At 26.2% G+C, this 13,586-nt stretch overlaps 2 protein-coding genes across 6 annotated transcripts in view; one reads left to right on the top strand and one right to left on the bottom strand.

The window, feature by feature from the left end:
• The window catches only part of LOC117177821 (dendritic arbor reduction protein 1-like), a 28,898-nt gene extending 15,436 nt beyond the window's left edge, over positions 1 to 13,462 (top strand). Inside the window, exons 1-5 of one of the 5 annotated variants that reach the window (XM_033368778.1) lie at positions 4,860 to 5,178; positions 6,158 to 6,410; positions 8,218 to 8,448; positions 10,330 to 10,478; positions 12,695 to 13,462. In XM_033368778.1, coding sequence (XP_033224669.1) covers positions 5,152 to 5,178; positions 6,158 to 6,410; positions 8,218 to 8,448; positions 10,330 to 10,478; positions 12,695 to 12,994 — 960 coding nt within the window. In that variant the 5' untranslated portion in view covers positions 4,860 to 5,151 and the 3' untranslated portion in view covers positions 12,995 to 13,462. Of the gene's footprint in view, positions 1 to 4,859; positions 5,179 to 5,498; positions 5,619 to 5,672; positions 5,858 to 6,157; positions 6,411 to 8,217; positions 8,449 to 10,329; positions 10,479 to 12,694 lie in introns of those variants that run through there. The other 4 variants (XM_033368780.1, XM_033368777.1, XM_033368775.1 and 1 more) reach the window with 4 other exon arrangements.
• The window catches only part of LOC117177820 (chromatin assembly factor 1 subunit A-B-like), an 84,742-nt gene that overhangs the window by 31,191 nt on the left and 39,965 nt on the right, over positions 1 to 13,586 (bottom strand). The gene's annotated exons all lie outside the window — the stretch shown is intronic.

The following is a 13,586-nucleotide window of genomic DNA, read 5'->3' as shown; positions in this document are numbered from 1 at the left end:
AAGAAAATTTACTACTTTTGAATGATTTTAGGTTATGTAAGTGACTTATACCAGAAATTGGTATTATAAAAACCATTCTAATTTAAAGAATATTGAACATCTTTAAACAATTTTGAATTATCTTAATGCGTTTCGTATTTTGAATTGGCATTACAATTTTTTTCATAAAACGGTATTTCTATTAAGAAAGAATTATATTTCAAAGAAGGTTTAGAATTTTAGAACAATTTAAGGTTATATTACAGTCTTTCACAGAATATTAAAAAAAATGTTAACAAAGTGAAACAAGAAATATTAAATTTCAAAAAAATTTAGGAGTTAGAAAAATTATTTATTAGTTTGCGTTAATGTTTTTCGTCGATAACTATTCGTATTTTTAATGAAAAATAATTAGATTTCAAAGAATATTTATAATTTTTTTTTTAATTTGAGATTATACTGCATGTTTGCATCCGAAATTGGCATTTCTAAATGAAAATCATTAGATTTGAACACAATTATTCTTCTAAAAAAAAATCAAATTTAAAAGCTTGACTTATATCGGATTTTCTTCGTGGTTTTCGTCCAGAAATTGACATTTTTTTTAAGAAAAAATTTCTTCATTTTACATCCAGAATTTTGAATTTTGAAACAAAAATCATAATTTGAGCACGAACTAAATTCCTTGGAAAAAATTTTTCAACAGTTAAAAATTGAAGAATACTGAAAAATGAAAGAAATGAAGTGTTCAACTGTTAGATATTCGATTTTCTTCAGTTTTCAACACTTGAATTTGCACCTGTTGAAAATTTTAGAAATTTTTTTTTAATTTTCAAATTATTTTAAATTGAAGTAATACGAATACAAGAAATTGAAAAAATATTTGAAGGGAGTCGATTTTTTCGAAAATAGGTCGCGATTTACAATCTTAAACCATTTTTTTTATTTTAACGTTATTCGTGTAAAATTGCTATTGTTGATCAAATATAATTAAATTTAATAGAATATTCACAATAATTGAACAAGAATGAAGAAGTTCTTTTTCATCAATTATAACCAATATTATCCTTGCTTTCTTTTCTATTTTTGATTATAGATACTATGAAAAGTAAAAATTGTGTAAAATCACAAACAACCGCGCGAATAGAGCGCGCGTTTGTTTTCTAGCAATACCAAAACATTGACAATAAAAATAAAACCTTTAAAATGCATTTTCATCATACTGGAATTTATTCATCTTGAAATTATTTAACTTTTTTCTCTCTTTATTTCTGAATTATCTGGTTTAAAAATATCTTCAATCTTTATCCGCCATATCCTGTTTCTATAAATCATAAAATAAAATTCAATGCCAATACATTTGCATTATCAAAAGTAGAGATCCACGTGCTGATGATTGAAGTCGTGAGCTAAAGTTTGAAAAAAGAGAAAGAGAGGAGAAAAAACTAATTGATGGAACTAAGCAGGCTCTCCCTTGGGACATTTTTTTCTAAAGTTCACGCCCATAATTTTTGTAAGAAAAATAGACAAGTATAAATTTAATTATCTAGCAAAGAAAAAGGTAAAGTTAAGAAAAATTAATAATATAAATAAATAAAAAATCAAACTTCTCAATCAAATTTCTGGGCCAATCCAATATTTATGATAATCCCAGTCTCAGTTGTAAAAAAACTTTAAACATTTATTTGTTCCTTAATGCATGCTTATTACTTTACCGGTACTAATGAGTGAAATTAATTCGCAATGTTCTGTTTTCATAAAAGAAATAATCGTACAATGTTTTAATCAGTCACAATTCTGTTTATTTTTGTGATAAGACAATTAAGTTATATCCTTCTATAATAATCTTAAACATTCTGAACTCCATACATATTTCCAAAATCAGACTTTCTGGCGAAAATAACGAACAGCAATTTAAGAGAGATAATCAGGAATTTGATAATGAATTTTAATTATTGAAAAAAGGAACCCATTGAGAACTTGCTAAAAATAAGATAAAAAACTTTTCGATAAGAAAACTGCTGCAATAATATCATTCACAAAGTATTATCCCACAAAATTACTTTATCTGCCAGACAAAAATTTAATTATTTTTTTTCATTTTCGCAATGCAAATATTCAAATTAAGACCCATGTAAAAATGACAAGCCATTACGCCTTTTTTATTATATGAAAGTCTTTTATTTTGATTTTTCTAAATAAAATTTTTTTAAATTGAATGACATTAACATTTTGAAGATATCCAAGACTTTAAATTAACTCAAAAATCCATAAAGAGTTAATTAACAACCAAAATAGATTTTAATTTTAAATCTAAAAGCTGAATTCAACAAAAAAATTATGCCTTTTCAACCAAGAATATTAATTTTTCCGAAAAAAACAAAACAATTTTCAATAAAATTCATGAATTTCCAACCACAAAAGATCGATTTTCAATTAAAAATATATTTTTTCTACAGAAAATTCAAGAAGAAAGTTCAAAAGAATAGTTATAAAATCCCTACCAAAGAGATGAATTTTCAACTAAACAGATACATTTTCAAAAATAATCAATTTTTAACAAAAGAGATTTTCAGAGATTTTCAGAAAAATAGTTCAATTTCCTACAGAATAGTTATATTTTTGTTAAAAAAAAAAAAATTTTAAACAAAGTAATTACATTTTCAAAAAGAGATAAATTTTCAATTAAAATGATGACTCTTCAAACGAGAACATTAATTTATAACAACAGAGTTCAACTTTTAACCGCAAGTAGTTGCATTTTTAACTAAAAAATATAAATTCGCAACGAACAATGTAACAAAATTTTCTATGATAATTAAAAAACACTCTAAAAACCACTTGAAGTGCTTCTTTTTTTTAATTAGGAAGAGGGAACTTGCTAAATTTTGGCGAATTCCTACTTGGAACATGGATTTTTTAAACTATAACAGGGTGGACGTTTTATAAAAAAAAATTCCAGGTCATTTCCCGCTTTGCAAATATTGTTCACGATCAATGAGTTTGAAAAATTAGAACTCTAAAACTAACCATCCTTTTTCTGTTTGAATTCATGAAAAGGGAACTGCAAATTAAAGCACTCAAAGTAGAACTCTTGAATTTTAAACTTTTAAATTTGAAGTTTAAAAGTTTTTTGCTTCGAAAATGTTGTATTCAAATACAGAGTAAAACAAAACTTATGAAATTGTAAGTACAACACTTTTCAATCGAACAATTTTAAATTAAATTGATGTAAATTCCAAAGTTTACAATTTTTCACTTTTACACATTGTAGAGTTTAAAGATTCAGATTTAGTTCCAAAAGATATAAATAAAAGTTATAAAAGTTAATAAAAGTTTTAAAACAATGTTATCATTTTCAAGGCTCAACATTGGAAATCAATTAATTTAAACATTAAAAAATTATAGTATTTTAACCAATTTAACGTTAGAAACATTAAATATCTTTTGAAATGATTTGAATTTTTCTTAACATTTTAAAGAAATTTTGCAAAATTAGAAAAATTACCTCACAATCTTTCAGATTTATTTTTGAAAACGTTTGAAATCTTTTTAAATATTGTATTGAAACATTTTTCAAAGTAAAAAATAATTTGTAATTTTGCTAGCAATATTAAAAAATATAAAATAATAATAAAATAAATAATAAATTACAAATTAATTAATATTATATTTATTATATAATATATAATTAAATTAATAATTAATAATAAAAAATGATACAAATAATTAAATTAAAAATATTTGAAATTGACAAAAATCTATATTTTGCTTTAAATTATACAATGGCTATTTGCATCGAAATGTCGCGTCGGTAAGAATAGCCCGATTTTGTCAAAACACACACTTTGCTTAAATTAATTGAAATCATTTAAAGTTGTAAATTAATTTTGAATCTTTTCAATGCCTCTAAATATTTGTAAAAATTACTTGAATTGTCCTATAAATAATAAGTATTCCATTATTATTCATACCTCCAAATGCAACGATTTGACTTCGAACAAATATATTTTTTCCAAATCGTAAGGCTCAAGTTCAAAAACTCTCTGAAATTTTAACGATTCAAGGCTTTCTATATCAAACAATTCAGTTTCCAATTATTCACATTTTTTAACAGCCAAGCCTTTCGTATTGAAACAGTTTAATTTTTAACGTGAAAACCTGAAAATTCTTTAACCCTTGAACACTTTCCAATGCTAAAAGTTCAAATATTGGAATAATGAATCAATTCATATTTACAATTAATTAAATAAATTTTTTGTATAATAAATTATCAATTTCAAACGGTTTGAATTTTAATTATTCAAGTCTTCAAGAATGCATTTTGAAATTCTTTAAATTTAAAATGTACACTTGAGAATAAGAATCTAAAACAGAAAATTGTTGAAATAAAAGATTTCCGAATTAGGCATTATAAACTAAATAATATCACCATAAAAAAGGATAAAAATGCAACTCATTATTTTAAAAAATCCTTAAAATCGAACAGGGACATCTTTTTTTAAATCTGTAAAATCCCCGGTCAAAAAAGAAATTGACTGTCATTTTCGGGTCTCCCAAAAATTCCCTGTTTCCCGATCCAGTGGCCATCCTGTTTAAGGCCTAGAAATTTCAACGATTATCTGAGGAAAAGAATCGGATGAAAGGGAAATATTATCAAGAAACCCTGAGCTCGTAAATATCGCGAATTAATTGTCTAATTAGCAGACTGGAGCCACGGTGGTACCACGCGTCTGGAGTCTCGTGGTCCCCGTGTTCTGGGATAAGCCTGGACGATTCTGATCCCAGGGGAGACCATGGTGACGGCACCGGGTGGCACAAGCGCGATATCTCGAATCTCGAAGCGACATCGTTTCTCCTTGGATTCCTGACAAACCCTCCAGTTTCCAAACGACCCTCGAACGAGATGGTACCCTGACACTTTCTATGGTACCCTATCCTCGAAACGTGCCTTCTCTAACTTCCGCCGAGTTATCAACAAAATATATCACAAACGTCAATCCTTAAAACTAGTCTCGATTTACACTTGTGCAAAGTTTATTTAAAATTCGAGTGAAAATACTCAAATTAATGATAATCAGTTGACAATAAACTGAGAGAACAGTGTTAGTGTCCATGAATATCATAGTCAATTCATCCTGAAAGTTAGACGTCAAAACAGGATTTGTAAAAATGATTGAGGACAGTTCGATCTTTGATGTGAGTACTTAATTGTTTAGAATTATTAACTAATCTTCTCAAAGTTCAGACAAAAGTTCATAGTTCAGAATTGATTTGATGCTTGACAGGATTGTGATATAAGAATAAACAACCCATTTTCGAGACTTAAATCAACGGATACTTTTATTTTTTCTTGAGTCTTTTTAAGTCTTCGAGTAATAAAAATAATAAAAGCATTTCACAATAATAATAAAAGTTCTCAAAATATTTTCCAGAGAATTTCCAGTATCGACTATCGAAATTTTGTTTCTCTGTTTTTCTGATGTCGACATCATTTTATTTTTAGCGGTAAATCGTTGCGAAATCGTGGCTTTTCCTTGTCAATTCACGAGAATGAAGAAAATCAAATTGCAAATGTCACGAAATATCAGAAAGGTCGACAACGTGGCAGCCACTTTGTTTCGCGGAGATTAAAGCGCGTAATTCATTATGATAATTTGTGCCGTATACGGTGAACGTATGTCTAATCAAGTGACGTGCGGGTCACACGCGGAATTAGTCATTTCAGTGCTAATGTCATTTTTATTCTTTCTAAAATTTTAGAAATGCTATGCACTATTTTCTCGGAACGAGAATTTCTATTTTTTCCTTCAATAAAGGAATTTCCAAACTAGTCATAATAGTGGAAACCTCTCTAGAGTGGATAGTACAACCTAAGGTAGATAATCATTATTTAAAATTAATAATATATGTAAAATAATTAATAGTAATTTAATTAATATTTAAGAAACTGTACTTGTTAATAAATTTAAATTAATTATTTTTATTTTATTCGTTCTTTTAATTAATGATAACCCACTGTAGAGAGGTTTTCCCCTATTAATCTTTCAATCAAATGAAAACAAACTATATTGATACATTTTTAAGATACCTGAAAATTATTCTTTTAAATGAACTTACTTTTATTTAAGTCTTTCCTTCCTAAATTAATCTAGGGAACGATTTTTTGAATTTACAGATGACGGACGAATTACTCTTTTCGGTACTGGGCCTGGACATGAATGTCCTTAACGAAAAACAACTTGAATCCCCAACAACATCTGTTTCGTACGATTATGAAACACCCTGCACAACACCTCTCAGTGATTATTCAGAATTCACCGAAAATACACTGACTCTTACCAACAGTGGACTTGAGTGTTATACAGATTTAAATTATTCACCGGAAGTTCAGTGGAATGATTGTACAACAAATGCTTCAACGTCTTCCAGTAAGTTGAGCAATATCAAGATTTAAGAAAAAATTAAGCCAGAATCATAAAAAATTTCAATCCCTCTTTAATGCCCCAATAGGGCATTTTTCACAAAAAACGAGGCAAAGATTCAAAATTAATATTTACGTGTAGAAAAGAAGAAAAATCTTTTTTCAAAATCATATTTTGATTTTTAAATAATGTTAAGGGATTTTTTAAAAATGAATTCTGCCATTAAATAATTTATTTGTACAAATTGGATATAATTACAAGGAGATGGTCAGAGTTGGGATTATTTTTGTAAAACTAATAATCTCCTGTCAAAATTTAGGATTTACTGGATTGAAATGTTTATTGAATAAATTCTCAATGTTTTATTTTCTTTCATTTTCGACTTTCTTCAATTTGTAACCGTTATAAATTCAATTCTCTTCAAATTTCAACAATAAAATTTAAACCCAAATTAAAATTTCGTCAATTTTCAACAGTTGAATTCTCTATTGTTGAAGATTCAATTATCAACAATATTCAACTTTCTTCAAGTTCCAACAGTTGAAAATTCAAATTGCTTAAATTTTTAAGAGCTTCAAATTCAATTTTTAATTTTGTTCGATTTTCTACTGTTTCAAATACCTTAAATTTTAAACAGTTGAAATTTCAATTTTTAACTGTTTAAAATTTAGCAAAATTGAAAATGAATTTAAAATTTTCTTATTTTAATAATTCAATTATCACCAATTTTTTCAATTTTCATTTGTTAAAACTTCAATGATTATTTTTCTCTAATTTTAAACAGTCGAAAGCTCAATTTTTATTGTGATCAATTTTAAAAAATTGAATTTTTAACTGTTTTAAGCTGAAAAATTCAATTATTAACTTGATCAAATTTTTAACGGTTGAAAATTAAATTACAATTTTCAGAAAGTTTCAACAGTTGAGAAATCAATTTTCAAATTTCTTAAATTTTAAACAAATGGAAATTAAATTTTTAATTTTTATTCGATTTTCAACTGTTTCAAATTTAGGAAAATTGAAATTTGAATTTTGAATATTTCAATTTTCTAATGTTACAAATTAAATTATCATCAAATTTCGACAGATGAAAATTCAATTTTCAAAATTCTCAAATTTTAAACAGTTGAAAATTCAATTTGTATTTTTTTCAATTATCAATAGTTAAATGTTTATCTGTAGAAAACTGAAAAAAATTGAATTTTCAACTTTTGAAAATTGAAGAATGTTTAAAATTGAGTTTTCAACTGTTGAAAATTGGAGGAAAAATCGATCATTTAGGTCGTTGGAAATTCAGTCAAAGCAATATAAAAAAATTGACAGACAATAAAATTTGTTGAATAAATAACTTTTATATGTTTAAAATCATTCTCAGACTCAATAATATATTCCCTTAAAAAATACCATAATTAATAATTAAATCGAGATAATTTTTCGCCCGAAGAATTATTTTATCTTTAAAGTTTTATTTAAATCCTGATAATTTTAATTTTGAAATCGGTCAATTAAACATTAATATTTTTTTAATTACTGACATTTTAAAATAAAATTTGGAAGTGAGAGTCCCGAGTCTGAATCGTAAAATTTTTATTTGGATTATTTTTAAAAGTATTGAATAAGCTAAACTATAAATTATCAATTGAAAGAAAAAAAGAAAAAAAGGGTAACCTTCAGATACGCTTTCTTCTTTATTATTATTATTATTTTAAATCGAAATCTAGAAACATTTACAAAACATCTACCAAAGTTTCGCTGTTTATTCCGCACAGAATAAAAAATATAATAAATTAAAATGAGGAAAAAATAATTTCAGGTTGTTTTAGTGAACTCAGTGAACTAGATACAGAATTGGATTGGTGTTTAGACAGAGAATGGAATACAGGACTTCCCGAGAGAACACCATTGTGCACTCCAGGATGCGAAGGATTTTTGCATCTTCCTCCTTTGCCAAAACCTCAACAATATTTTCAACAAGAAGAACCCTTATTAGTTCTTGGAATTGATCTCAGGGCACTAGAAAATTCGTTAGGATCAACAATAATAGGTACTTTTGATTTTTAAATCATCTTATTATCAATTAGATGTCACTAAAATTACATAAAAAATAAAACAATGAAAAAATTGGATAGATAAATATGTTAACTCGAAGGCCTTTCATTTTTTCAACGAAAGTAGGCATAAGAATATAGAGATTTGAAGTAAAAATTAACGTAAAGAATTGCAATAAATTTAAATCATTAAAATAAATTTATTTAAAAATTTTGATAATTCAACTTTAAACGAAATTTTCTCTTCGAAGGTTAATTTTCTTAAAGGGACTTTTCCCTGGCGAATTTTTAGTTTTCCCTTAACAATAATATTTAAAGAACAACATTTTAATATTGAAATATTTATAACATAACATTTTTTATAAATAGAATAAAACAATTTTAGAATAAAATTTTAAAACTTCAAATTTATTAATTTACTTCAACCAAAAATCATGACTTGTCTATATAAAAGATTAATTTTAAATCCAAAAGGACAAATTTTCAACAAATCAGTTGAATTTTTGACCAAATAAGATGTATCTTTAACAAGTCAGTTAAATTTCCAAGAATAGAGTTCAATTGTTTGTCAAATTGTTGAATTACCAAATAGTTACATTTTAAACGACAACAAAATTAATTTTTAACTAAATAATTGCAATTACAACCAAATAGTAGAACATTAATGCAAAAAAGGCCAATTTTCGATCAAATAGTTTAACTATGAATCAAATGGTCGACTTTCTGATAAAAAAAAATAGAATTCAACAAAAATACTTGTTTTTTCAAGCAATATTTAAATTTTCAAGCCAAAAAAGATTAATTTTTCAGAAGACAGTTTAATTGTTAATCTTCAAAGATGAATTTTAAAGCAAAAAGGCGAATTTTCAACCAAGAATATATAATATATATAAATATATAAATCGTCAAACAAATGTTTTACTTTTTAATTAAAAAAGATTGATTTTCAGTAAAAATAATTAATTTTCAACAAAATAATGACGAGGGTACAACAAAATATTCAAATTTTAAGTAAAAGTGTAAATTTTGTACTAAAATCGTAAATTTTTTCACAAGAACATGAATCTTTAACAAATAAAGATTTTTCATTCAAGAAAGAAAAAAGGTCATTTAAACTGTTACATTTTCAGTTTCAAAAAATTAATTTCAAACAAAAAACAAAAAATTCAACTAAATAATGAAATTTTTAACCAGAGAGATACCTTCCACAAAAAATGATTTTTTCAATAATAAAATGTAGTTCAACTTTTAATGAATTAATTTAATTTTTAATAAGCCCGAAGAAAATTAATTTTTAAACAAAAAATTGTATGTTTGTACAAAAAAGATCAAATTTCTACTAAAAAAGACACACTTTCAAAAACAAAATATGAATTTTAAACAAAAAGACCAATTTTTCACAATTTTTCAGTTTCCCTGAATTTTAATATTTAAAGATCAGAATCTGAATCTTATAAAATTTTAACATAGAATTTTTTTATGAACGGAATAAAACAATTTCAAATTAGCATTTAAAAATATAAAATTTATTATCCTGGACAGTTATTTAAATTGTCACTTATAGAAATTGCTTAACTGTTACAAGCTTGTTTTTCAAATTCCCAGACTTTTCCTGACCAATAAAATTCCCTGTCCCTATATATTGTGAAAAACCCTCCATTCCAAATTCACTATAATTAAGCTAAGAATAGATTTTTCACTACTAAAATTTTTGATTGTCTTCGCGAAAAATGTCTAGAAATATTTGTTTTAGGAAGCTGAACTTGTTTAATGATATTTCGATACAAATCTAAGTTAAAAAATCGCCGCCAGAGTTCTACAAAGGACTTAAGCACACCTTTAAAATCCCTTTTCAACCAAAAATTCTCTAATTGCAGACTACAACAACAATCAAATCGAACAAAACCATGTCTTGTTGCCAACATCTGCAGACGTTGCTTTAGCAACTCACGACTACACCAACCGAAGTCTAGCCCAAGCAGCTGATGATCGCTGTTTTCCCTGCACGTATCAAGGCTGCGCAAAGGTACATTTTTACTAAAAAACTTTTACCAGGGTGTCTACTCAAATCCTGGACGAAAATTTCCTAATACTTCCAGATTTATTCTAGATATGTCAAATATTTTCAATTATTTAGAAAAATAAACTCAGAATATGTATACAGTTTTACGAGTTTGTTATAAATATTGTGTTTTTTCAGTTTCTCAGGATTCAATTATAATGTTTAATTTAGAAAGCTTTGATAACTTATATTACAATATATTGTTAAATATATTGGCATCATCAATTAATTAAATAATTAAACAATGCTAAAAGTATAACAAATAATCTCTTTAATCTTTCTCTAAAGTACCAAATAAATTAATTTCAACCAAGATAGATCAATTTTCAACTAAACAGCTGAATTATGAACTAAAAAAGATAATTTTCCAACAAAAATGGAATAGTTAAATTTTCAAATTGATAAATTTTTAATTAAAATGATGAATATTCAAGTGCAATAGATACATTTTTAACAAAAATATGAATTTTTAACAGAATACTTTAATTTTCAACTAAGTAGTTTTATTTTTAACCAAGGAGGTCAATCTTTAAATAAAATGATTTATAGTTAACTGGAATACTTGAATTTTTAACGAAAAATATGAATTTCCAAACAAAATTATTAATTTTCTAATAAAAAATACCATTTTTCAACAAACTATATTAATTTTAAACGAAATAATTGAATTTAGAACTAAAAAATAGCAATTTATTAACCATAAATGGAATAGTTACATTTTCAGTTAAAAGAAATTAATTTTATGGAAAAAAAATTAAATCAAAGTGATGAATTTTCAAACAAAAATAATGAATCTTTAACTGGTATAATTGAATTTTAAACAAAAAATATGAATTTTAAACTAACATTATGAGACTGTATTAGTTGAATTTTCAACCAAAAAGATGAATTTTCAAACAAGGAAATTAATTTCTACCAAAAATGCGAATTTCAAACTAAAAGAGGTGAATTGGCAACCAAAAATTGAACAGTTAAGTTTGCAATAAATAAATTAATGTTCATCCAAAGAGATGAATTCCTAAATAAAATTATAGAATATTCAATGGGAATATTAAATTTTCAGTTAAAAACAAAAAATTTCAAACAGAAATGATAAATATTTAACTGAAATATTTCAATTTTCAATGAAAAAAGGGTATACTGTCCCCCAAAAATTAAATAGTAAAAAGTTCAGTTGAAAATTATTTAAATTTTCAGTTTAAAAAAAAACGAATTTTCAAAAAATAGTTACATTTTCAATGAAAGTGATGAACTTCGAACTAAAATTACGAATCTTCATCCGAAATAGTTGAATTTAAAAACAAAAATATAAATTTTTAACTAAAATGATGCATCTTAAACTAAAATAGTTTATTTTCTAACCAAAAAGATGTTTTTTGTTACATTTCTTGTATGAAAAATTAATTTTCAACAATAACATAAAACGAATTTTCAACAAAAATAATTAACAAAGCGGCTCAGTGTTCAACCAGAGACGAATTTTCCATAAAAATTATGAACATTCATCAACTAAAAAGAAATTAATTTTTAATAGACGAGTTTATCTTTTAAGCAAGTAATTATATTTTATTTCCAAAAAAGATTACTTCTGAACGAAAAATGTAGTCATTGATATTCAAACAAAAAGATATATTAATTTTCAATCAAAACCAGTTGAATGCAACCAGAACAGACCAATTTTTAACATGAGTTTAATTTTTAACTATGAAAAATGCTTCTGCCAAGAGAGAGAAAATATTGCGAACAAACTAGTGAATGTTGAACACTATGCATGCATTTTCAACGACAAACTTGATTTTTCAACTGGTAACAGCCAATTTTCATTCCAAAAAAGAATTACTACATTTTTAGTGGAAAAAATTAATTTAAAACCAAAGAAAAAACGAATTTTCGACAAAATAGTGAAATGCAGTAATATAAAGCTACTTCTACAAATAGAGAATCATTCTTCTTTAATTTTATATTGTAATTTAAACAACAAATTAAACACGCTCGCGAAAAAAATTCCCTGAATAAGAAAAAAAGTCCTTGAAATTTCGAGGTTTTTCCAGGTATATAAAAATTCCTCGGCAAATTCAGGCTTTCCAGGTAGGGTAGACACCCTGATTATAAATCGAAAACGCATTTTAAATCTCAATTCGCAATTTCGAACCCTAATTTATCCCTTCTTAATTCAACAGATTTACGCAAAAGCTTCGCACCTAAAAGCTCATCTTCGAAGACACACCGGAGAAAAGCCATTTGCCTGCACGTGGTCCGGATGTCCCTGGAGATTCAGCCGATCTGATGAACTGGCCAGGCACCGAAGATCGCACTCCGGAATAAAACCCTACCCCTGTGAACTTTGCTCAAAGCGATTCGCCCGCAGCGATCATTTGGCCAAACATCGAAAAGTTCACCGAAAAAATTCATACGCCATGTTCCAAGCTGGCAGAAATTTCCGAGGATCAAAAATTAATTTACTACCGGAAAAGAATTAGCAAGCCATGACACTGATTGGTCCCAGGGCCAAATTTGCCAAAGAGAAATGCATCAGTATGAACCATAAATTGTACACAATGATGCCTTGACATGTACCAAACGGAACAATTTTAATTTGTTAGTTGTCCGATTGCATTAGGAATTTAATGTCAGTTCCGGAAGAGTGTAAAGAACTGCTAAAGTTAGTCGTCTGCTCAATTTGGTCTTGTATAGAGGTTCGAAAAAGTATTGTTGCCAGTGATATGATTCGAATGCTGCTCATTACTTTAAGAGATTAATAGTGTTTTAATATTTAGAATCATAACTATACGTATCGAATAGAATTAGATTTATAAATTTATAAATAATAAAGAGAACGAAAATGCCTTGAGTGAATCGAAAAATCGACAATATTTCTAGTGATTCACACATCTATATTTGCGGCAGTTATACTTATAAAGTCTATTTTTAAGAATCAACGCGACTTTTACAGATTGAATAAATGACTGTTATGAATGGTAATCTTGTTTTTCTTGTACAATGTCAGGGTCGACATATGTTAATTCGAACTTATATATTTTTCAGCCATCTATAAACAAATTTTGGACTATT

The sequence above is a fragment of the Belonocnema kinseyi genome, chromosome 8, assembly GCF_010883055.1.
Source record: "Belonocnema kinseyi isolate 2016_QV_RU_SX_M_011 chromosome 8, B_treatae_v1, whole genome shotgun sequence".
In the NCBI taxonomy this organism is placed as follows: domain Eukaryota; kingdom Metazoa; phylum Arthropoda; class Insecta; order Hymenoptera; family Cynipidae; genus Belonocnema; species Belonocnema kinseyi.
Note: the sequence above shows the minus strand (reverse complement) of the source record. Positions and strands in the feature narration are given on the sequence as shown.